The sequence below is a fragment of the Lycium ferocissimum genome, chromosome 10 (assembly GCF_029784015.1).
Source record: "Lycium ferocissimum isolate CSIRO_LF1 chromosome 10, AGI_CSIRO_Lferr_CH_V1, whole genome shotgun sequence".
Taxonomy (NCBI): Eukaryota; Viridiplantae; Streptophyta; class Magnoliopsida; order Solanales; family Solanaceae; genus Lycium; species Lycium ferocissimum.
In genome coordinates, this window is record NC_081351.1 from 12,233,118 (window position 1) to 12,258,387 (window position 25,270).

At 34.9% G+C, this 25,270-nt stretch overlaps 1 protein-coding gene across 1 annotated transcript; it reads right to left on the minus strand.

Annotated features, from left to right (window-relative positions):
• Nucleotides 1-18,914: 18,914 nt before the first annotated feature.
• Nucleotides 18,915-24,772, minus strand: LOC132032479 (ethylene-responsive transcription factor 5-like). The gene is made up of 4 exons (XM_059422098.1): nt 24,623-24,772; nt 21,249-21,477; nt 20,163-20,627; nt 18,915-19,922 (listed from the first exon to the last, which is right to left on the minus strand). The coding sequence occupies exons 3-4, from the start codon at nt 20,623-20,625 to the stop codon at nt 19,348-19,350; spliced, it is 1,038 nt and encodes a 345-aa protein (XP_059278081.1). The 5' UTR covers nt 20,626-20,627; nt 21,249-21,477; nt 24,623-24,772; the 3' UTR covers nt 18,915-19,347.
• Nucleotides 24,773-25,270: the final 498 nt, after the last annotated feature.

The window sequence follows — 25,270 nt, forward strand, 5'->3', positions numbered from 1 at the left end:
CTGCTCCGAATGGTGTGATCTCTATGGATCTTGCCAAGAGCAGTCTTTTAAATGAAGAGATGAGAAGAAAATCTCAAGGTTCCTCCTCATCAGATGTCTTGGTGACTGACACTAGGGGGAGAGGCAAGAATCGTGGTTCTCAAAATAGAGAACATCATAGAAGCAAATCCAGAAGCAGACTTAAAGATATTGAGTGCTATCATTGCGGGAAAAAAGGGCACACAAAGAAGTTCTGCCGGATTTTGAAAAAGGAGAATAGAGATAAGGAGGAAAAGAAAGAAGATGGCAATCGTGTTGCCGCTGTCACTACAGAAGATCTTGTTACTATCCTTGATGCGGATCTGATAAATATTGCTTGTGATGAGTCAAGGCTGGGTTGTGGATGGTGGTGCCGCATCTCATGTGACATCACGGAAGGAATTTTTCTCATCCTATACTCCGGGTGACTTTGGAACTTTGAGCATGGGTAATGAGACTGTATCTAGGGTGGCTGGTGTTGGAACGATTTGTTTGAAAACTAGTATTGGAACTAAACTAGTTTTAAACAATGTAAAGCATGCACCTGATGTTCGTTTGCACTTGATCTCTGTTGGTGTTTTGGATGATGAGGGATATGTCAATACCAATGGTGCTGGAAAGTGGAAGCTTACTAAAGGTTCCATGATTGTGGCTCGTGGCGAAAAACGTCGTGGTCTATCTTGGACTACGGCCTCTACCGTGTTGATATGGTGAATGCAATTGAGAGCAATAGCTCTTCAACGTTATGGCATAAGAGGCTTAGCCACATTAGAGAAAGGACTAAATGTTTAGCCAAAAAAGAAATTATTATCAAATTTCGAAAGTGCTAAATTAGAAAAGTGTGAGCACCTTGCTTGGCCGGAAAACAAAATAGAGTTTCTTTCAAGTCTCATCCTCCTTCAAGAAAGACGAGTTGCTTGAGTTGGTGCATTCAGAGGATTTATGTGGTCCAATGAAGACAAGGACTTTGGGTGGTGCACTTTACTTCGCTACCTTTATTGATGATTGCTCAAGGAAACTTTAGTCTACGTCTTAAAGACTAAAGACCAAGTGTTGGGTGCCTTTAAGAGTTTCGGGCCTCGGTTAAAGAGAAGCTTGGAAAGAAGGCGAGTGTATTAGTACCGATAACGGTGGTGAATATTGTGGGACCGTTTGATGAATCCGCAAGCAACAGTATCGGTTTGAAGACTCCTCCTAAGACTCCTCGGCTTAATGGTTTAGCAGAGAGGATGACCGGGACCTTGATGGAAAGAGTCGGATGTTTGCTTTCGAAGTCAAAGTCGCCGAATTCCTTTTGGGGTGAAACCTTTGTCGACCGCCGCACATGTTATTAATCTATCCCCGCGGTTGCTTTGCAAAGTGATGTTCCAAACGAGAGTTTGGTATGGCAAGGATGTTTCCTATGACCACTTGAAAGTGTTTGGTTGCAAAGCTTTTTGTACATGTGCCTAAAGATGAGAGGTCAAAATTAAGCGCAAGACAAGGCGGTGCATCTTCGTCGGTTATGGCCTTGATGAGTTTGGTTACGTGCTATATGATCCAATTGATAATAAGCTCATAAGAAGTCGTGATGTTATCTTCATGGAGGATCAAACCATTGAAGATATTAACAAAGCGGAGAAGATAAAATCTTCAAGTTCTGAAGGTTTAGTTAATCTTGATCAAGTCCCTCATACAAATGTTGATGACGTTGGTGGGCTCGATGACGATGGTGATGCCCAGAATCATGTTCCAGTCAGCATGTTGATGATGAAAATGATGCTGCTATTGATGAGGTAGATGCTCCTACTCATGAAGTCGTGGATGACTCAGATATTCAACTTAGAAGGTCTGCTAGACAAGCATGTTCCTTCTTCCCATTATTCACCTAATGAGTATGTATTACTCACCGATGGGGAGAACTTCGAATGTTATGAGGAGGCCATGGAAGATGAGCACAAGGATCAATGGATCGAAGCCATGCAAGATGAGATGAAATCTCTCGTACATGAGAACCATACTTATGAGTTGGTGAAATTGCCTAAGGGCATGAGAGCTTTGAAGAACAAATGGGTGTTCAAAGTTAAAGCCGAAGAACACAAAACTTGAAGCCCGGATACAAAGCTAGATTGGTTGTTAAGGGATTTGGTCAAGGAAAGGTATTGACTTTAACGAAATATTTTCTCTGTCGTGAAAATGTCCTCCATTCGGACGGTTCTTGGTTTGTGCTAGTCTTGATTTGGAGATTGAGCGGATGGATGCGAAATCGCTTTTCTTCATGGTGATTTAGAAGAGGAGATTTATATGGAACAACACCGAGGGCTTCAAGGAAAAAGGTAAAGAAAATTTTGTATGCAAACTTAAGAAGAGTCTATATGGATTGAAGCAAGCTCCCGAACGGTAATGCAAGAAGTTTGAGTACATTATGGGGAGCAAGGCTGAAAGACTTCTTCGGATCCTTTGTGTGTTTGTACAAAGATTTTCTCATGATGACTTTATCATCCTTGCTATATGTGGATGATATGTTGATCGTAGGCAAGAATGCTTCCGGGATTGACGAGTTGAAGAAACGATTGAGTAAGTCTTTTGCAATGAAAGACTTGGGTGTACTAAGCGAGATTTTGGGCATGAGAATTACTCGTTCGAGAGATGAAAAGAAGCTTTATTTGTCGAGAAAAAAAGTACATAGAACGTGTAATCGGAGCGCTTGATATGAAGAGTGCTAAGTGGGTTAGCACACCTCTTCCCCGGTCATCTGAGACTGAGCAAAGAAATGTGTCCTACAACAACGGAGGAAAAAGAGAGAATGGCCAAGATTCCTTATTCCTCTGCCGTCGGAAGTTTGATGTATGCAATGGTATGCACTCGACCAGATATTGCTCATGCAGTCGGTATTGTTAGCAGATTTCTCGAAAATCTAGGGAAAAAGCATTGGGAAGGCATGGAAGTGGATACTCGGTATCTAAGAGGAAGCTCGGATGAATGCTTGTGTTTTGGAGGATCAAATATAATTTTGAAGGGCTACACGATTCGATATGGCGAGGTGACCTTGATAACGAAAATCCTCTTTGGATATCCGTTTACTTTTTCGGGGGAGCCATATCATGGCGTCGAAGTTGCGAAGTGTGTCATGTTGTCTACAACGGAAGCGGAGTATATTGCGACTGCATTGAAGGCCGGCAAAGAAATGATATGGCTCGAGATTCCTTCAAGAACTTGGATTGCGGCAAATGGAGTATATTGTCTCTGTTGCGACGTCGAGTGCAATAGACTTGAGCAAGAACTCGATGTACCATGCGAGAACAAAACACATTGATGTCGGATATCCTTTGGATTCGTGATGCTACGGAGACAAAAAGATTCCGATTGAAGAAAATCCACACGGATGGAAATGCGAGTGATATGATGACAAAGGCGGTCTCAAGGCAAAAGCTTGAAGTTTGTTCCAAGCTAGCTGGTATGAGCTCTCGGTGATTCATAAGAACATTCTTCCCCATGTCGTCGGGAGGGGGAGAATTGTTGAGTAGGTCCCTCAGACATGTGGGGCCCACCAGAGTTGAATAGTAAATACGCGTGGTACTGTTCACGCGTATAAAACGCGGTTTCTTGTTTTCCCTTTGTTCACGCGGATTTGTTCACGCGGTTTTCGTTCACGCGTTTTCCGAAGCTTATAAATAGAGTTCTAAGCTTCATTTGGAAACACACCAAAAATCTCGAAATACATCGAGTGAGAGCAAAGTGAGGTATTCATGCATCGTAAGAAAATAGTCCGTGAAGAAAAATAGAGTGAGTGATATTGTAGTAAGGTGGGAAAAATCAAAAGAGTGTTTTTCTTTTGTGGGTGTAGTGGTCTTAGGAGTATTTATAATTTACTGTGATGTAAAATTCCTTGCTATAGTAATATCGAAATTTGCTCCTCTGGCCGTGGTTTTTCCCTTATTCGAAGGGTTTCCACGTAAAATCTTGGTGTCATTATTGCTGCATTTTATTCTTGCTAATTTAACCATAAATTAGTGTTCCGCGTTTATCACTAATACCGTGAATATTATTTTTTGCGGGGCTGTTTTATTCCCAACATTCAAATTACCGAATGAACCGTAAAAAAAGAGGAACTTCATTTAAAAGCAAGCTGCAGTTCCTCTGCATCAAAAACATGCAGCAAAATGTAAGAAACATTGCCAAACCACTGTACATTATATTCTTTAAGAACATCCCAATATAGTTGGGAACTAGCCAAGTTTAAAACCTAAGATAATGTGGGTAAAGATGGTGGCTTGAAGAAGTTAGATCTCCCTTCAGATGCAGATACAGCCTTTGTTTAATGGGTTCAAATGAACCTAGTATTCTTCAGATGGTACATAAATGTATATGTGAAAACGACTAAAAAGTTCAATAAATATTAACTTTTGAACTCATAATTTGAAAGGTACAATGGATCCGCCTATGGAAGGTTAAACCCATCAAGTTTAACTAAACTATGGATCGGCCTTCTGTCTCCCTTAGCGGTGGCACGTTGAAGTTGGTTTCGATGTTGTTGGTTTTCTTCGGTGGTAGCTTGAGGATGTTTGTAATTGCATTAGACCCTCTTATTTCAATGGCTGCGTTGTCATAAGCCAAAGCAGCTTCAATAGCAGTGTGAAAAGTTCCCAACCAAACCCGAGCTTTTTTTCTTGGATCACGAATCTCTGCTACCCATTTGCCCCATTTTCGTTGTCTAACTCCCCTGTACCCATTTGCCCCATTTTCGTTGTCTAACTCCCCTGTACTTCTTCACATTTTCTTGCAGCAGCTTTATATCTTTCTTCTCTTTGGACATCTTCTTTGAAATAACCCTTGTCTTTCCATTTTCAATGATGATTTCCTTTATAAACGTCCTTTTATGTCGCTCGGACTTCTCTCCATGAAGCTTCTCGTCCTGTCCGCCATGTAAATACGTACAACACGCGGCAAGACAATAGAACTTTCGCCCACTTGGTTGGTGGTTTTTTCGACTCTTTCTATTTCTGAGGATTGTTTGACTGCCTCATTTTCCTGAAGTTCATCCTTGGAGGCCATTGCTTCATGAAAAGAGAATTAAATAAGGACACGAAAGTCTATCAGATCAGGCATGCATACAGTTCAAATATGATTAGACATTCTTTCTTTTTACTCCCTCTATTTCAAATTGTTTGTATGATTTTGACCGGAATTTACGAAAGTAAGCTAGGATTTGAGATCTGAGGGTTCGGAATTTTAAGACGGGCCAATAAACGCAAATCTTAATGTATAACAAAGACGATGGCGTCTCAATAAAATTAATGGCCTAAAGCTAAATTTTAATCTGAGACCTTAAATATATACACATTCACAAAAAAAATCTAGTCTTGCATTTTTGTTTTTTTATAATTGTTGTATTTACTTCACATAGTAACATTATCATTAATGTTTATAATAGTGAGGATTAATTCAAGTTAATAAGATCTTAGTCATGTGTTTTAAATACATTAAGTCATGTGTTTCAAATACATTACCTTACATGTTGTTGTAAAAATTTTATTTAATAATATGAAGATTTTGAGTAATTTAGTTCAAAGTTCTAAAATATTTCTCTTAAAAAGTAGATAGTTTTTTCCCTTCTTTTATTATATAAATTTTGTACTTCTTTTTACAATCTTCAATATTGTCTAAGAAAAAATAAAATCATAAAATTCACCCATAAAAATTTTGGATCCTCAAAAGTTTGGGGGACTAAAGCAAAGGTTTTATTAGCTTCACCCTTGAGCCACCCCTGATAACAACCATCAAACTAACGAACAAGTATCAGTCTTTAATATATTTTGAAAATCTAATTTTGGGTTTGGCTTTGTGAAAGAAAACGATGAAAAAGAATGGTAGCAACACGTATCAGGAGAATTCGATTTGCTTTTTGCTTATTGATTTGTCAATTTTAGAATTTGTTTTTAAAATATAAAGTGTTAAAAGAAATTCTGTATAATATTCTGATGATAGCAAAAAGGGAGAAAGTTACCCCAAAGGAAAAGAACTGCACGAGTTCAATTTGTACATTCTTCTAGTTTTAAAAAGTGAATTAAAAGAGAATCTTGCTTATTATAACAAAAAAAACGAAAAAAGATAGGCATTGGTGGGGTTTCGAACCATCTGCTTATTTGTGTGTGTGGGTTCACAACTAAATAATATCTACCTTTACTGTTTTTCTATAGTAAAAATACAGGGTCTACACAAAAGCTATTTGGGTTAACCGAATCCCCTTTAACACCGTGCTTCGATCAAATTAATGGATGGTCTTAAACTAAAGATATGTAGAATATACCAAAATGTCAATTAATCTTATGGTCTTAAGCATGACATGACAAAAGTTGGAAGTAAAGAGTTTGCATAAAAAGAAAAATGCATTCTTTTTAAATGGAGTAAAAAAGGAAAGTAGGACAAACAAATTGAAATGGAGGAAGTATATAAATTGTTTAATGAACCTTTATCAGTATGAGGTGAGTGTATCCTATCGCTTCCGATGTTTTTAGAAGGAAATTCAAATAAAAAAGAAATAAACAAACGAAAACCAAACTGCCGACTGCAAAAACCCCATATCATATGGCCAAAAAGAAATTTATTGTGACTTATAATACTTTTTACGTAGTTTCCAAATATATAAATTATATTTCAAAAACTTAAAGGGATCCGGCTCCTCTCCACTTCTTGCTCTCTCCATTTCACCAGGTTCCTATTTAGATGTGTGATATTTGTCAATTTAAGAATCAAAGGTCCAGATTTATTTAATTAAATAATATCCTAACCATGATTAAAGATAGTACTAACCATTTAAGTCTATCCATATTTGGCAACAAAATATTTATCTCCTAAAATGTCGACACCAAAATAAAATATCTTCACATATCATTCGAATTATCTACATAAAAACTTGTTTATATATGACATTACAACTAGTTGTGTCAAATAACGAACGTAACTACGACTAAGAAGTGTTGTAAATCATAAATATATTATAAATTAAATAAAAAAATATTGTTATCACTTTGTCATAAATATTAAAAGATCAATATAAATTGGAGAAACTTAATAAAAAGAATTAACTTGGACAAAAAAAAAACTATTGGGGGTTTGATTATAAAATCTTTTATAAGATCGAATATATACAATTTTTGTAAATCACTTTTTTCATAAAATACCAGTATTAGATGACCTATTAATCAGTATTCACAATCTTTTACTAAATTAATCATTCACATATTTCGTTAACGTGTGTTGTAACGTTAATTCAATGAATTTATTCCAAATTTTGGGAGATGACTAATGAAAGGTGAAGAGAATTAAATGGGATATATTTATATATATATATATATATATATATATATATATATTATTTGTAAAATTATAAGGATTAGCTTGAAATTCATGTGGAAATTTCGACTTATATGCTTCCCATAATCCTTTTGTTGATTATCCTAAGAAAGTCTCTAAATATTTATACATTGTTTCTGCATCTGCGTCTGAATAATTTTTTATGTAATCTGCTACTACTATACCTTTCCAAAGGTCTATTACTGAGTTCCACATTTGTGGATCATGGGATGCTATATTTAGTATTTTACCTTTACTACCTCCTTCTTGTAACCTAATCGGTTCTTTTATAGGCATTTTTTTTTTCGTTCTTGTCTTCTCTATTCTAAAAACTCTTCTTCTAGAAAATGAAGATGTATTAGAAAAAGACTATACTTTGATAGATGTAGAAACAGAATTATACAATTTTAAATAGGCGTAGAAAGAATAGGAGTAATAAAAAACCAAAAAGATTTAGATAATATAATAAAAATATTAGATGAAATAGAAATAATAGGAGAAAAACCTCTAAAACATTGGGAAAATAATAAGATTGTATGTAGATTAGATATAATAAACCCAGAGTATGTAATAAAAACAGCTTTAATAGAAGCTACAAATCAAGACTTAGAAGATTTTAAAGTACAGATAGAAGAATTAATGAATTTAAGAGTAATAAGGAGATCCACTTCTGATCAAAAAAAAAAATGGGAGATAAACAAAAACTTAGATATACTACATGATAAAAAAATATTTAGGAGTGAGGAAGTACCAAGTAGAATTGTTTAAAAAATTGATATAAACCACAGTTTTCAGCAGCCTTCACATCTATTTCATAACAATCTTTTTGAATTTAAATCTGAAAAATAAATTTTACTATCAGGGGCTCGTCGTACCTTTATGACAATGGTACTAAATAATTTTGTATCCCTTATCTCAAATGAAGACTTGGTGCAACAGAATTTACACTCACTCACTTAAAATCCTAGATTCGCTTTTGTTATGTCATTTCTCTTGGGTTTCAATTACCATACATTGAAGATGCCATCCATCCATGAATTCATATAATTCAGAAGATAAAATGCTCAAAAACAAGCAGGTCTAATGAGTAGAATCTAGCCATATAAGTTTAAAAAATGTGTTTGCTTGTGAGTATAGGAGCACATGGAAACTCACGTCGTATATAGATTACTTCACAAACTTAACTAGTGGCCAAAAAGAAAAAGCAAATGAGAATTGCACATACCTTGAAAAGAAACTCAAAAGCTCTCAGACAAATCAGTAACTCTGATATTCTGAATCTTCTCTCTATGGCTTCATAACTATGATGTTCCCAAGTACTATATAAGAAGCGTCGGCGGAACACACTAGGTAACTAAGCTAAGATTTAATTTTTGTAATCTATCAAATCAATTACAAGATAGTTGTGGGTAACTATCCATAATATTTTTAAGTAACCTGATAAAAGAAAGGTGTGTAACCTCATGCTATACACTGCTTTCGTTATAATTTATGAAGTATCTGAGGATAGTTACCAGCAGGGGCCCCAAAAAATTTGTAATTAGGAGTCATCGCTCCAAGTTTTTTTAATTACGTAAAAGAGCCCCGATTAGTATTAACGCTAATTAATTCCTCAAAAGTTATCTGACCTTCAAAATCAGCCCCCAAATTTTTAAAAAAATACATTTCGGTCCAAGTAATATGAAATAAAATAAAAACAATTATTTCCAAAAAGTGTCTTAAGGCCTTCCTCCTCCAAAAATTTTATTAATCTGAAAAACACTTGCATCCTAGACCTTTTTGAGATCTTGCCACGGAAAGAGCCACCAAACTTAGAGAATGTTTGGATTGGCTTATTTTTTGTGCTTTTAAGCCAAAATAGCTTTTAAGAACTTTTGCATGTAATGTTTGGGTAAAGATTAAAAAAAGTGCTTTTAAGCACTTATTTTTTTAAGCTAAAATAACAAAAATAAGTCTAATATCAAATCAATAATATATTTAGTAACCTGAAAAGAAAAAAGAAAAAGAATTAACCTGTAATATGTCAAAATATACTGAAAATTAAAATTTTTATGAGACTATCAATGTATGTAAGTTAAATTCTGTTCGAATTTGCATGATTTGCCAGTGGCGGCAGACAGTGATAGAAAAGGACCTATATATAATTCACAAACAGTACTGCAATGACTTGTTATTTCGTCTTGCCCTTAAATCTTTCGTATTTTGATAGTCATTTATTGAATTCAAACTTTAGCAACACAGCAATCATCACGATACGGAAATGGAAAGAAATTAAACTACAACTAATTAAAGCTTAATACTTGAATTTGTTTCACAACAACTTTCCAATTTCTTCTGTGATCATTCTTATCATATATGTGGACCAACCATAGTCCCATCATATTTTAGTTCTTACTATGAATTAATTCCAGTATATTTTGCAATGTATATATTAGGATATAATGAGAGGTACTTTCTTGATGTCATGCTACAAATTCTTTTTCTTTTCTTTCGAGTCGAGGGTCTATTGGAAACAGTCTCTCTACCCCACAAAGGTAGGGTAAGTTCTGATGCACCCTACCCTCCCCAAACCCCACTTGTGGGACTACACTTTTTGTTGTAATCAATGGTATTGGTCAGTCTAAGAAATTTGAGTTTCTTGATTTTTGAATGTATATATGTCTAATTCTCAAAGGGCCATTGACCTAAATCCACATTATACCGCCTTAATCCATTTAAAGTAAGATTTTTACTTTTGTGAGAACGTGCAAAATGACCTGAACATGCAACTAATTCATATAGATGGAGAAATTGAGTAACACTCCATGTTCAGTATAAAGGGAAAAGGATCAAATAACGAACTATCAGAAAAAGGTTCATTCATGGCACTCGTTAATAGTTGGGCTCAAAAATGTCATCGTTGTTACCATTTTGGTTCTGTTTACAACAAATTTTTGATATGTGGAAAATAACTGCAAAATATGTTGAAACAGAGCTATTATATTGATGAATATTGCGAGTACAAATCTGTTTATTCTCTTGATTCTTCTCTCCTGATATTTCTCTGTAATTCGAGGGCCTTTTAGTAGCATATTTGTCGAATGTAGGATGACCTCTTTGTGATGTATTTAATCTCCAAGAAAATCGAGCAATTTGATAAATGCAGTATTTGATATCTTGATCTCTTTGTGATACCCATGAGTGTATTAGATATTAGAGATGTCTTTTCAAGGGAATATGCATCCCTTTATATAGGCGTAAGGTAGGTTTAGGGTAGAGTAGCCTCCAAGAAACCTAACGGACCTTGGAGTTTGAAGATGGACTGGACTCATCTTGAAGAGTCCCATAAAATTTGGGTCATATATGTCGTTATTCACTATTAGAACTCTACTACTATCAGATTTTGCCACATGGCATTATCTAAACCCTTCATTTACGAGTTATCTAAGCCCTTCATTTACGAGTGGCACATATGAGCCATTCCTTTAAGTTCAGTGGCATATTTGAGTCTTTTCTCAAATTTTATATAAATCTCCATCTTTTCTAATTTAATGTAACAAGCTTGGGGAATCTTAGTAGCTCAGTTGGTTGGTTACCTGAACTTTTACCTTGTTGGTGAGGGTTCGATTCCCCACCTTGAAATCCCCTCCCCATTTCCCCCTTTCCCTACCCCCAATGTAATAAAAATATAAAGAAAAAATGCAACAAGCTTATAAGGAAAAGTTTGTCCCTTATGCTAATAGCATTATTATTTTACACGAAAAAACTATACGCCCTTATTTAATTGGATTATGAATCTAATCTTATTCGTCATTATTCACAATCTTCACGTACTTTGTGGCTCTTCAAAAAGATTCAAAAAAACACATCAAATTTGTTTAAGAAAAAAAAAAAGACGAGTTTAAAAGAGAGTACACTAATGAGGTGTAGATGGGTATGGAAAGTACATATGAGTGTGACATATTTGAGCCTTCTCCCAACCACTATTAACACCCCAAATTTCACTCATATGTAACAATTCATACTCATCTACACCTCATTAGTTTACTATCTTTTTTTTTTTTTTTTTTTTTCCCCACCCATTTAGGAGGATTTATAGTGTTTCCACACTTCCCCTCCAGTGTGACTCGAACCCAGGACCTACCGGTCGTGGGTGGAGGTGCTTTACCACTGAGCCATCCCTCACTTGTCGTTTACTATCTTTTAAATCTATCTCCTTCTCCTTTTTTCTTATATAAATTTTATGTGATTTTAAATCTTTTTAAAAAGGCATAAAGCACGTAAAAATTATGAATGATATAGATTAAGATTAGATTCATAATCCAATTAAATAAGAGAGTAGAGTTTTCCATGTAAAATAATAATAATAATGTTATTAATGTAAGGGACAAACTTTTCCTTATAAGTTTGTTACATAAAATTAGAAATGATGGAGATTTATATAAGAATTAGAAAAATAACTGGGAAATGGCTCAAATATGCCACTGAACTTAACGAAATGGCTCATATATATGCCACTTATAAAATTATGGGCTTTGATAATGTTACGTGTCAAAATCTGATAGTAGTAGTGTTCTGTTAGTGAGTAATAACATATATGACCCAAAATGATATGGCGGTGGTATTTTTTAGCCAAACTATTAACGAGTGGTTTTTTTATCTATACTAAGTAGCTCGGGGCTTTTAATTAAAGGTGACAAAAAGGTTTGAAAATTGAGTTGGGGTAACTCTAGTTTTTTTAATTGAGTAGGGGCGATAAACTTTGGATTAGTGATTAGGGAGTTTTGACTTGCCCCCAAAGTTATATTTTTAACGCTTTGACCCTAAGCTTTGTTTTTTACACTTTGCCTCAAATTTTATTTTTAACACTTTGACCCAACCCATATAAACCATAAAATACCCCTGCCCCCCCCACCCCCCACCCCCACCCCCTCGCTACCCCCAGCCCCCTGCCCTTCCCCCTTCCCCCCCACCCCCCCACCAAAAAAAAAAAATGTTTTTTAAAAAAGAATTTGAAAAGTTTTTTTTTTGTACCACCCATCCCCCCCCCCACCACCCCCACTCCTCCTAAAAAAAATTAATTTTATTTTAAAAAAAAAAAAAGTTTTGAAAAGTTTTTGTTTTTGGTTTTTTGCACCACCCCCACCCCATCCACCCCCCCCCACCCCCCCCCCCCCCACCCCACCAAAAAAAAATTAAAAATGATTTTGAAAAGCTTTTTTTTTTGTTTTTTTGTACCACCCTCCCAAAAAAAATTAATTTTATTTTAAAAAAAAGTTTTGAAAAGTTTTTGTTTTTGGTTTTTTGCACCACCCCCACCCAATCCCCGCGCCCCCGCCCTTGCCCCCCACCCCCAAACCCCACCAAAAAAAATGTTTTTTTTAAAAAGATTTTGAATATTTTTTTTTTAGTTTTTTTGCACCACCCCCTATCCTCCCAAAAAAAAAGTTTTGAAAAGTTTTTGTTTTTTCTTTTTCGCAACCACCCCCCCCCCCCCCACAAAAAAAAATCTTGAAAACAATTTTTTTTTCTTTGTTTTCTTACTCCACCCCCCCACCCCCAAAAAAAAAAAATTGTTTAAAAAAAAGTTTTGAAAAGTTTTTGTTTTATGCACCACCCACCCCAAAAAAAAAATCTTGAAAAGAAGTTTTGAATTAGAGAAAGAGATACCTCCTCCATATGTTGATCCTAGCAATCCCGGAAGAAGGCAGGCAAAGAGGAGGCGTGAAATCGGGGAATCATTGCGAACGAGGAAAAACAAATGCTCCTTATGCAAAACAGCTGGCACAAAAAACAACATGTCCAAGCCGAAATGCTCCATAGTTGTTAATTGCACTGTGTTGTAATAATAGTTATTTTTTGGAACTTTATGACATTTTAATGTTGTTCTTTTTTAGAATGATAATTTATGTTCTTGGTGTTTGTGAACTTGGTTTATATGATATGTTGATCGTGTTCAAATCACAAATGTGTGTATTCTTGTTAATAAATTGCTGAACAGTTTCCGACAAGTAATGAATCATTTGTTACTCTACTGTAACTTGTTGGGTTTTATCCAACAAGTAACAAGACTTGTTGCAGCAACTAGTATCTTGTTGGGTTTTATCCAACTGCTAAAAGATTTCCAACAAGTAAGCAATCTGTTGCAACGACTGACAGGCCTTGTTGCAGCAACTAAGTTACATGTTAGGGTTTTTCCAACAAGTGGAGTGACTTGTTGCAGAAACTGGATAACTTGTTGTGTTTATCCAACAAGAGTAAGGACCTGTTCAACAACTATGTCACTTGCTGCAATAGATACTACAGTTGTTGCAACAGATACTACACTTGCTGCAACAGATATTACAGTTGTTGCAGCAGATACTACTTGATTCACCCATATTTAGTGATCAACAAAGGGAATCAATGATATTTAGTGATAAACAAAGGAAATCAACGATATGTAGTGATCAATATATAATACGTAATCAATTTGATGGTATTTGAGTCAGGAAAGATGATCTACTAAGTCAGTATGCACTAAATCCAATGATCATTAGAGTGAATTGATATGAACTACTTGATTCACCCATATTTAGTGATAAACAAAGGAAATCAACGATATTTAGTGATCAATAAATAATACTTAATCAATTTGATGTACTTTGAGTCAGGAAAGATGATCTACTAAGTCAGTATGCACTAAATCGAGTGATTATTAGAGTGAATTGATGTGAACTACTTAATTCACCCATATTTAGTGATAAACAAAGGAAATCAACGATATTTAGTGATCAATGTATAATACTTAATCAATTTGATGTACTTTGAGTCAGGAAAGATGATCTACTAAGTCAGTATGCACTAAATCGAGTGATTATTAGAGTGAATTGATGTGAACTACTTGATTCACCCATATTTAGTGATAAACAAAGGAAATCAATGATATTTAGTGATCAATGTATAATATTTAATCAATTTGATGTATTTTGAGTCAGGAAAGATGATCTACTAAGTCAGTATGCACTAAATCGAGTGATTATTAGAGTGAATTGATGTGAACTACTTGATTCACCTATATTTAGTGATAAACAAAAGAAATAAACGATATTTAGTGATCAATGTATAATACTTAATCAATTTGATGTATTTTGAGTCAGGAAAGATGATCTACTAAGTCAGTATGCACTAAATCGAGTGATCATTAGAGTGAATTGATGTGAACTACTTGATTCACCCATATTTAGTGATAAACAAAGAAAATCAACGATATTTAGTGATCAATGTATAATACTAATCAATTTGATGTATTTTGAGTCAAGAGAGGTGATCTACTAAGTCAGTATGCACTAAATCGAGTGATCATTAGAGTGATTTGATGCAAACTACTTGATTCACCCATATTTAGTGTTAAGCAAAGGAAATAAATGGTATTTAGTATATATATATATATATATCTACTAACATCCTTAATGGATTAGATAGCAATTTCATGGATTAGATGGGCAATTCTAAGTGTATTCTTCCTAAATCGAGTGATCATTAGAGTGATTTGATGTGAAGTACTTAATTCGACCATAGCTAGTGATAAACAAATGAATTTAATGTTATTCGGTATAAACAAAGGAGTTCAATATGATCAATATCGTGAATATGTTGTAACAATGGAGGAGTTGTTGCAACATATGATATATCTGCTGCAACATATGAGTAAGTTTTTGCAACATATGAGATACTTGTTGCAACATATGAGTAAGTTGTTGCAACAACTACGCAACTTGCTTAAACATCTGATCCATCTGTTGAAACATATTAGTAACTTGTTGCAACTTCTTTAACAAATGTATGATCTGTTGCAACAATTAACTCATCTGTTGCGACATATTTTTTAGTTTTTGCAATAATTTAAGCAATTGTTTGATTTTTTCCAACAAGGTGAGTAATTTGTTGCAACAACTAAGCAACTTGTTTAAAAAGATTAGTAACTTGTTGAAACAAATTAGTAACTTGTTGAAACAAATTGGTAACTTGTTGCAGCTTCTTCAACAATTGTATGCATCTGTTGCAACAATTAGTAAGCAAAATAAATAAGTTCATAAACAGAAATTGTTCAACTGTCACCTTAGCTCCAAATACCACAACTAATCAAAATAAATAAGTTCATAAACATCATTCAAAAATAACATAAAGGATAAAAAAAAAAACAGAAATTGTTAAACAGCCACCTTGGCTCCAAATACCACAACTTAAGTAATAATTTGTTCAACAATCGCTTTCTACAGGGTGTAGTGATTTCCTTGATCTACTCCATCTCCTTCATTTCCATCATAGTTTCTTCATCTTCTAGTTCTTTTTCACTTTCTTCATTTGTATCTACTGCTTCGTGGCTCTGTTTTCATCTATTTCTGAGGATTGATTGTCAGTTTGGCTGTCAATTAGACTATATCTTTCCTCAACATTTGCTGATTTATAGATAGATTGTCTACTTATTGCAACAAGTGTAAAACTTGTTGCACTACACTTGTTGCAACAACTACAAATGTTGGATATCTTCTACAAAAAGAACCAAATAAGCGAAGCTATGTCCAATGATTTGTAGTTGTTGCAACAAATTGTCTACTTGTTGCAACAAGTGTAGATATTGTTGTAACAACTACAAATCAGGATATCTTCTACAAATAGTACCAAATAATCAAGCTATGTCCAATAGATTTGTAGTTGTTGCAATGATTGTCTACTTGTTACAACAAGTGTAGAGCTTGTTGCAACAACTGCAAATCTGTTGGATATCTTCTACAAACAGTAGCAAATAACTGAAGCTATGTCCAACATATTAGTGAGTCGTTGCAATAGATTGTCTACTTGTTGCAAAAAGTGTAGAACTTGTTGCAATAACTACAAATGTTGGATTATCTTCTATAAACGAACCGAGATAATACCAGGACAAGAACAAAAAAACTATCTGTTGGATATATTTTTCTAAACCCTGAACCATACCAGGATAACAACAGACTAGTCATCTATTTCACTACAAACACACAACAACAACAACCTGGATTTTATCCAAACTTTTCCTAAACAAAAAAAAAAAAAAAAAAAAAAAAAAATTCAAAACTTCCTTTCAAGATTTTTTTTTTTTTAGTGGGTGGTGGGTGCAAAAAACCAAAATAAAATCTTTAAAAAAATTTTTTTTTTTTTTTTGGTGGGTGGGGGAAGTAAGAAACCAAAAAAAAAAAAAAAAAAATTCAAAACTTCTTTTCAAGAAAAATCATTTTTTTGGGTTGGGGGAGTAGTGCAAAAAAACAAAAACAAATACTTTGCAAAACTTCTTTTTTTAAAACAATTTTTTTTGGAACGGTGGTGGGTGCAAAAAAAACAAAAAGAAAAACTTTTCTAAACTTTAAAAAAAAAAAATGGCGGGGGGGGGGGGGGGGGGATGGGGGAGGGTGTGAGGAGGAGGGGTGGGGGTTGTTAAAAAAATCAAAACTTTTTGAAAAAAAAAATTTTGGGGGGGTGGGGGGAGAGGGGTCCTGGGGTGGGAGGGGTGGGTGGGAGGAGGAGGAAGTGGGTGGCTGGTGAAAAAGCAAATAAAAAAAATTTAAAACTTTAAAAAAAAAAAAATGTGTGAGGGGGCTTTAAAAGGGTGGGGGGGGGGGAGGGGGTGGGAGGAGGAGAAGGGGGGGCTTGTGGGTTTTTTGGGATTAAGTTGGAATCTTTTTGTATTTTGTAAAAGATTAAAAAGTTTTAAAAATTATAATTCAATCCCATTTAACTTAATCATATTTTTAAGACAAGTTTGACCTTGGCTGGTCAAACTTGTCACCATTTCTAATTAGTAGACTTATTTGTCACCATAAGTTAAATCTTCCAAGTAGCTCTGATCAGATTTTACGTTCCTCACAATATAATAAGGGAGCAAGAAGCTAGCTCCATGTAAATGATTTTCTAATAAACTAGGAGTATACCGTCTAAATTTTTTCTTTTAGCAAAAGCAGCAATTTTGAAATCCTGTTGCGGTAAATATTAACCAGGAATACACAAAAACAACAATTAACGCCAATCTAAGTTGGAATCGGCTATATGAGTCTTCACTATCCATGTTGCTTCAACTAAATTCATCTCAGTTAAATATCACGTAAAATAAAATTAAAATTTGAAAGAAAAAAAAAGTAGTGAAAGTTATCTTTATTTTTTACCGACTTATTAGGATTAAAACTCCAAAATAACAAGCATTAAAGGTGCCACACAATGAACTATTGATGAATTGGATATAACAGAACATCAGTACACAAAAAAACTCCATGCCCCCCCAAAAAACCTAGTCTTTCAGAGTTGGTTTCCTCAAGCACAGAGCTAGGTTTATTTGTTTTTTTCTTTTATAATGGATCAAAAAACTTCAGAGGGTCAGACACCAACTTCTCGAAAGGAAAAAAAAAACACTCTTTCTACGATCTTTTCATTAAAAAAATCCCATAAACCATAACTAAAAGATCTCTTTTAATCTAGAAACATTACCATTTGACTGTGCAAAAACCATATGGAAAAAAGAAAAAATTAAACTAATTTAATATATATGGATTGTCACATTTTCTCTCCAATATGGTTGGGCTATAAAAGTGGAAGATCAACAAAACTCTTACGTGTTCAGAACAAAAAAACATGACTGTTTAAAGAGGGCATGTTTATTCAGAAGAGTAAAAGCAAGAGTGCCTAGTAATTTTTTCTCAATTCATGTTGTACTTGCATTAAATGAACTTGGCAGTACCCACAACCTTCAAAGGTACTCCCTCCGGATAAAAAAAAAGAAAGTTCACTTAAATTTCAGACACCCCTTGTAAAAATACTAACTCCTGTAGACAAAAATAGGTAATTTAACTAAACTACCCCTAATTAAATAGGCATTGGGATTTGATCATATAACACTTAATAGAGGCAAATATAGAAAAACAAGGTTAATTCTTTCTTGATTTACTAAGTGAACTCTTTTTTTGATCTAAGAAAGGCTAAGTGAACTCTTTATTTGATCCGGAGGGAGTAATAAATAGTAAAACATACATGCTACTCGTTGTGCATTTAATGCACGGCTTTTGTTATTATATACATATAACTTCTTTTTTTCTTATCGAAGCCATACACCCGAAAGTATTTACCTCCCGTGGTGGTGGATTTTGGCATGGACTCCTACCGTGTTTATTTGATTCAAAAGGAAAATACATTTTGGAGGGTGGGCATAGGACCTAAACCTCCATTACAAGTTAAAATAGTGTATCCCATTCCAGAAACGATTGAATGGGAATAGCAATGGAATGGCCTCCAAACTATTACCTTTTTGAGTGATCATCAAAATGAAGAGCTTATCTTTGTGGAGAAGATGACATATACAGGATGCATCCGAAAGCAGCACCAGCAAAGGCTATGGAGGACTCAGTCATTGGAGATATCAATATATATATAACAACTATGGTAATAAGTTACTATTTCCCTCGACACAGTAACAATATTCATCATGGTGATGCTTAATGAATTTAACTTGACTTAAAATGTCTAAAGACTAAAAAAGGAAATAAACACTTAAGGACATCACAAATTCAAATATCTGAATGCACAGTCAAAAAGAGAAACTTCCAAAATGAAGTATAAGCAGTTAACAGAAGCAACCTGCAGTTTCCTTCCTCTACATCAAGACAGGCAACAAATTTAAAAAGCATTACCATACCACTGTACATGCTTTAAGACCATCCCAATTAGTTGGAAACTAGCCAAGTTTGACACTTCAGATAATGTACAACTAAACAGTAAAACATTTTCAAGACCTGGCATCAACGGTGGATAAAGATGTTGGCCTGAAGAAGTTGATCTCCCCAGAGGCGGATGCAGCCTTTGTTTAATGGGTTCAAATGAACCTAGTATTCTTCACATGGTCCATCGATGTATATGTGAAAAACTACTAAAAGTTCAACAAATATCAACTTTTGAGCTCATAATTTCAAAGGTACAATGGATCTGCCTATGGTAGGTTGAACCCATCATGTTTAACTAAGCTATGGATCCGCCTTCTGTCTCCCTGAGCGGTGGCACGATGAAGTTGATTTTGATGTGGTTGATCTTCTTCGGTGGTGGCTTGAGGATGTTTGTCAAAGCATTAGCACCTCTTATTTCAATGGCTGCCTTGTCATAAGCCAAAGCAGCTTCTATAGCGGTGTCAAAAGTTCCCAACCAAACCCGAGTTTTCTTTCTTGTATCTCGAATCTCTGCTGCCCACTTGCCCCATTTTCGCCGTCTAACTCCCCTGTACTTATTCACATTTTCTTGCAGAAGATTTAAGTCTTTCTTCTCTTTGGACGTCTTCTTTGAAATGACCTTGGTCTTTCCATTCTTGGTGATGATTTCCTTTACACACGTCCTTTCATGTCCCTCAGACTTCTCTTCTTCAACCTTCTCGGCCTCGTCGCTAGACGAGTCGTCCGTGGTGTCATGGTCTGGCACGTGCATACGTACAATACTCGGCAAGAAAATTTTGCCCACTTGATTGGTGGATTTTTCAACTGCGTCAATTTCTGGGGTTCTTTTGACTCCCTCTTTTTCCTGAAGCTCTTCCTTGGAGGCCATTGCTTCATAAAAAGAGAACAAAAAAAAAATCACGAAAAGTCCATCAGACCAGACATTCATTTACTTAATACTATATGATATGAAAATTCTTTCTTTATTTTTTATCAAAATTGTTTAATGAATATCAATATGAGGTGATCGTACCCCATCACTTCAGAAACTTTTAGAAGGAAATTCAGATAAAAAAGGAATTAAACAAACGCAAACAAAACTGCTGACTCCAAGAAAGCATTAGCACCTACCTCTTATTTCAGTAGCTGCCTTGTTATAAGCCAAAGCAGCTTCTTCAGCAGTGTCAAAAGTGCCCAACCAAAGTCGAGTTTTGTTTCTTGTATCTCGAATCTCTGCTGCCCATTTTCCCCATTTTCGTTGTCTAACTCCCTTGGGCTTCTTCACATTTTCTTGCAGCAGCTTTATATCTTTCTTCTCTTTGGACGTCTTCTTGGAAATGACCCTGGTCTTTCCATTTTCAATGATGATTTCCTTTATGCACGTCCTTTCATGTCGCTCGGACTTCCCTCCTTCAAGCTTCTCCTCCTCGTCACTAGACGAGTCTGTGGCGTCACTATCCGGCATGTAAATACGTACAACACGCGGCAAGACAACAGAACTTTCGCCCACTTGGTTGGTGGATTTTTCAACTCTGTCAATTTCTGAGCGTTTTTCGACTGCCTCATTTTCCTGAGGCTCATCCTTGGAGGCCATTGCTTCAAGAAAAGACAAAGAAAAAGCACGAAAAGTCCATCAGACCAGACATGCATACACTTCATTTATGATTAGAAATTCTTTATTTTTATATAAAATTGTTTAATGAACTTTTCAAATAAGAAAAATAAACAAACGAAAACCAAACTGCCGAATCCAAAATCCCACATGATATGGACAAAAAAAAAATGAAAAAAATTAGTATTAAAGAACATGCTACACTGGTAAACATGTTTTTGCTATCGGGAGCTGATCGTACCTTTATGACAATGGTACTAAATTTTGTATCCCTTATCACAAATGAAGACTTGGTGCAGCGGAATTTACGCCCACTCACTTAAAACCCTATATTCCTTTTGTTATGCCATTTCCTCTAGAGTTTCAAATAGAAAATTGAGGATGTCATAAATCTATCAATGAATTCCATATAGTTCAAAAGATAAAATAAAATGCTCAAAACTCAAAAACAAGCAGATCTAAAGCAGTAGAATCTAGACATATAAGTTTAAAAATGTGCTTGTTCGTGTGTGTAGAAGCACATTGGTACTCACGTCACACATAGATTACTTCAAAAATGTAATTGGTGGCCCGACAAAGGAAAAGAAGCTGAGAATTGAACATACCTTGAAAAGAAACTCAAAAGCTCTCAGACAAACCAGTAACTCTGATTTTCTGAATCTTCACTCTGTGGCTTCATAGTTATGAAGATTCCAAGTATATAAGAAGCGGTGGCGGAGCACACTAGGTACCTAAGACTGGATTTTGTAATCTATCGATAAGACTGGATTTTGTAATCTATCGAGTCAATTAAGAAATTATTGTAGGTAACCATCCATAATATTTTTAAGTAACCTGAAAAAAGAAAGGTTTGTAACCTCATGTTAAATTACATTGAAAATTAAAAATTTATGACACTATCAACGTACATAGGTAAATCCTGTTCGAATTTGCATGCTCAGTAAGTGGCGGCGTCAGTTATTGTTTTCTCAAAGGAAAGAGTCATTTAGTTTACATAGAGATAGACACAACCAAGGAAAGAAAAAATAAAACAAAAAATAAGAAAGGAAAACGGTTTCTACATTACCATTTTCAAACAAAATAAAAAATAAAAAAATAAAAAAAAAGAAGGAAAACGGTTTAATAGGTAACCTCTTTCTTCTTTTTTTTTTTTTTTTTTTTTTTTTTTTTTTTACTTATATTCTTCTCTTCGTACCTGTATTAAAAACTCTTAATGAGGGGAGACAGAAATTATTTGTGAAATACATTGCCATCTTTAGGGCTACTCTTGTGATTTAAGGTCCAGTTTTCTTCATAGAAAAGGATTACATTAGGAAAAAGGACAGAATGAAAGGCGATATGTGCTATATAGGGGAAACTTCCAAGTCGCGTTGGTACCATCGCAAGTACTTGCCATGTCATTATCACATTAGTTAACACTAATTTCTTTGTTAGTTTAACGTGTGGTAACCCCTCTAACAAGAAAAGATATAAATATGGATTCTTTTCTGTCAATTGGATTGGTTTCAGAGAAAATCAGGTTTTAACCCAAAAAAAAAGGAACCAAACATTAATATTATATTTGGTAACTAGCACCTACAACTTAGATGTGGTTACCAAACTCTATACTTAAGGTTAATTATCCCATTGTTATCATCCTGCAAGGAAATTATAGTGTCAATTGCAGATCTTATTTTTTAAAACATGCGTGAAGCATAATTTGCTCCAACTTTATCTAAAAAGTTCTAACTTCACTCAAAAATCTAGATTATAGGTATTCTCTCTCGTCTATTTCACTATGACCATTGGTCGATTATTGAGAGATGATTTTATAAAAGCGAAGTATTTTTTTCTTCTCTGAATTAACTATCTCTTCCTCTTTGTTCTTTAGAATTTTAGTTCCTTAATTGCTTCTCTTAACTAGTACAAAATCTGCAAGTAGGAGTTTTTTTGGTTTCTTTGTTCTGTAGGTAACATTTAGAGAGCAAGCTGGTGGCTTGGCTCTGGGTTTGTATTTCTTGCACTTGGTAATTAATAAAATGACTGTTAATTGCCAAAAAAAAAAAAAAAAATCTGCAAGTTAAGAATTTAAAATTCAGGCACCATCCTCCATTTTGAAGGCATGGACAAATAGAGGAGAGACTGCCCCTGGAAAGGCAACCAACAAGCTCACTCGCTTGTTAATTGGAAGACAGTATTAAAGATAAAAGAATAAGAGGTTTGGGAATCAAGAACTTGAGAAGGCATAATGAAAGCTTATAATTGAAATGACACAAGCGATTCAACAAGGAGGACAATGAACTTTAGAGGAGAACCTTGGTGCAAAAACTCTCTTGAGAATCAATCGTGTACCAAAGTATCGACAACACCTCATGGTACTGGAACCTGAAAGCATATTAGAGGGTGTTGAAACAAATTTGAGACATATATGGGCTTCATTTGGAAATGGAGGGTAAATAAGGTTCTGGGAAGATGCATGGACGGGTGACGGTCCTCTTAAAGATCAATTTTTTGATATCTACAGTTTCTCTTCACTGCACGATGGGGTAATGGCTGAATATTATTCAACGCAAGGCTGGAATATCTTTTTTAGAAGGAACTTAAATGAGTGGAAGTGGAAATATTATATGTCTTTTGTTTCAGCTGCATAGCAACATAGCTTTGGACTATAACAAAACAGATTCCCTTGGTGCATGTTTTTGGCAATATTTGGCATATCTTGGACCATGCCAAAATCCATTTTTGGGTTACTGCAATGCTGGGACAAAGAGGGGTTCTGCAAGAAGTCACAAAAGACTTGGAATACAATTCCTCAAGCCATTTGATGGATTGTATGGCTTGAAAGAAATAGCAGAATTTTTTAAGGCAACCGAAGAAACATACATAGACTTAAACAAAGATGGACTCGGCTAATTGTGTTAAAAACAAGAAGTTTATAGGAAATTTAATATTTGAATGACTTTCTTAATAGGTACTTCAAAGCAGAAATTAGTTATATTCTAATACCAAGTAGTGCAGCAGTGGCGTAGCCCCAAAGCCAGGATTTTTATCAAGCGGATTCTAATATAGCGAAGTAAACATGTGAAATAGCCAACAAACAAATTTCTACTAGCAAAAGCACAACTCGAATACATCGTTATAATTGTACTCGACAAGATTGTCTTTTACAGTAGCCTCATTAGATATTATAAACTAAAATGCACAAGTAGTTAGCAACTATTTGAGCAACACATTTTAACAGGAAACACACGAATACTTTGGACGAACAAAATAAAAAAATAATTTCGTTCCATTACTGCAGAATTAGTTTAAGTGAGAGCATAACATTTCCATTAACTTCCACAGTAAAATGAAATGTGTACCATACGGGGAAGCATGATAAAGGTTGCTTTCCACAAATGAAATTCCACATAATTGATATATCTGCACCATTTCTCTCACTAGGGACAGAATTTCTAAGTTCTTTTCCCGCCCTATTTATTTTTGTCGAAAATTTACTTTCTTCCATTATCTCCATCTCTTTTCCTCTCCTTTTCAGTCTCTAAGAAGGGGGAAAAAAAAAAGGGGGGGCGGCACGGTGCACTAAGCTCCCATTATGCGCGGTCCGGGGTGCGGGACCACAAGGTATTTTGTACTGGTCTATTAATACAGGCTTAACCTATATTTTTTCTACAAGAGGCTGTTTTCACGGCTCGAATCCATGACCTCCTGGTCTCATTTCACTGAGAATTTCTCCAATTAGAATTCAGCCCTCCGCTCAAGTAAAGCAGAAAACAAAGCAATTATGAAAAAATACCCGGTAACAACAATAACAACAACAGGAGGATAGTAAGAAAACTGAAGCATAAGAGACAACAAGTATATAATAATAGAAAACTAAGAATATAGAATACTAGAATTCGGCCCTTTACTAGATAATTGCAGGATTTTTCAACAAAGTTCAGTTTGGCCCCCTAAGAAACAAAAAGAGCAAAAACGTAGAGAGAATTGAAGTATTTACCTTTACTGCCGTGAAAAGTTACCGGCGGCGAAGAGCAACGGTGACGGTGACGGTGGGGTTAGGGCGGTGGGTTCCAAAGCCAGCAAAGGGACACATGTTTTTGATTATTGTTAGGGATTTTCTTAAAAAATATTCCCAAATACGTTAAAGAATATTATGTTTAAAAAATAATATAATAATAAAACCTAAACGGTGCCGTTTTTGGTCTTACTTATTGAAAGAGAAAGATAAAATGACATAATGACACCATTATTGGGTCATTTGCACTTTTATTCTTTTTTGTGCTGGTCTTTAATTTTGCCCTTCAAATGGGCTGGTTTTTAATTTTTGTCCTTCAAAATCAAACTTATGCCTATTTAATTATAAACTATGCATTATAATATCCATAAGTTATGACCGTACCCTTAAACAACTTATGCCCCTATAGACATATGTTTGATTTTGAAGAACAAAAATTAAAGAATGTCCATTTGAAGGGCAAATAAAAGGGAAATTTGCACAATTGCCCTTCAAGGGCTCTGGGCTTTAATTTTTGCCTCAAATTGCTGGTCTTTAATTTTTGTCCTTCGCTTAAAAAGATGGTCGAAAATATCTCGAGGTTTTGTGTTCGAACCCCGATTCAATCAAAAAAAAATTCGCAAGGCATAA

Coding starts and splice junctions, on each gene's coding strand:
- LOC132032479 (XM_059422098.1), bottom strand. CDS start 20,625: ATGGCCTCCAAGGATGAGCCTCAGGAAAATGAGGCAGTCGAAAAACGC. Junction 19,923..20,162: donor GGCAGCTACTGAAATAAGAG/GTAGGTGCTAAT, acceptor CTTTTTATGAAG/CAATGGCCTCCAAGGAAGAG.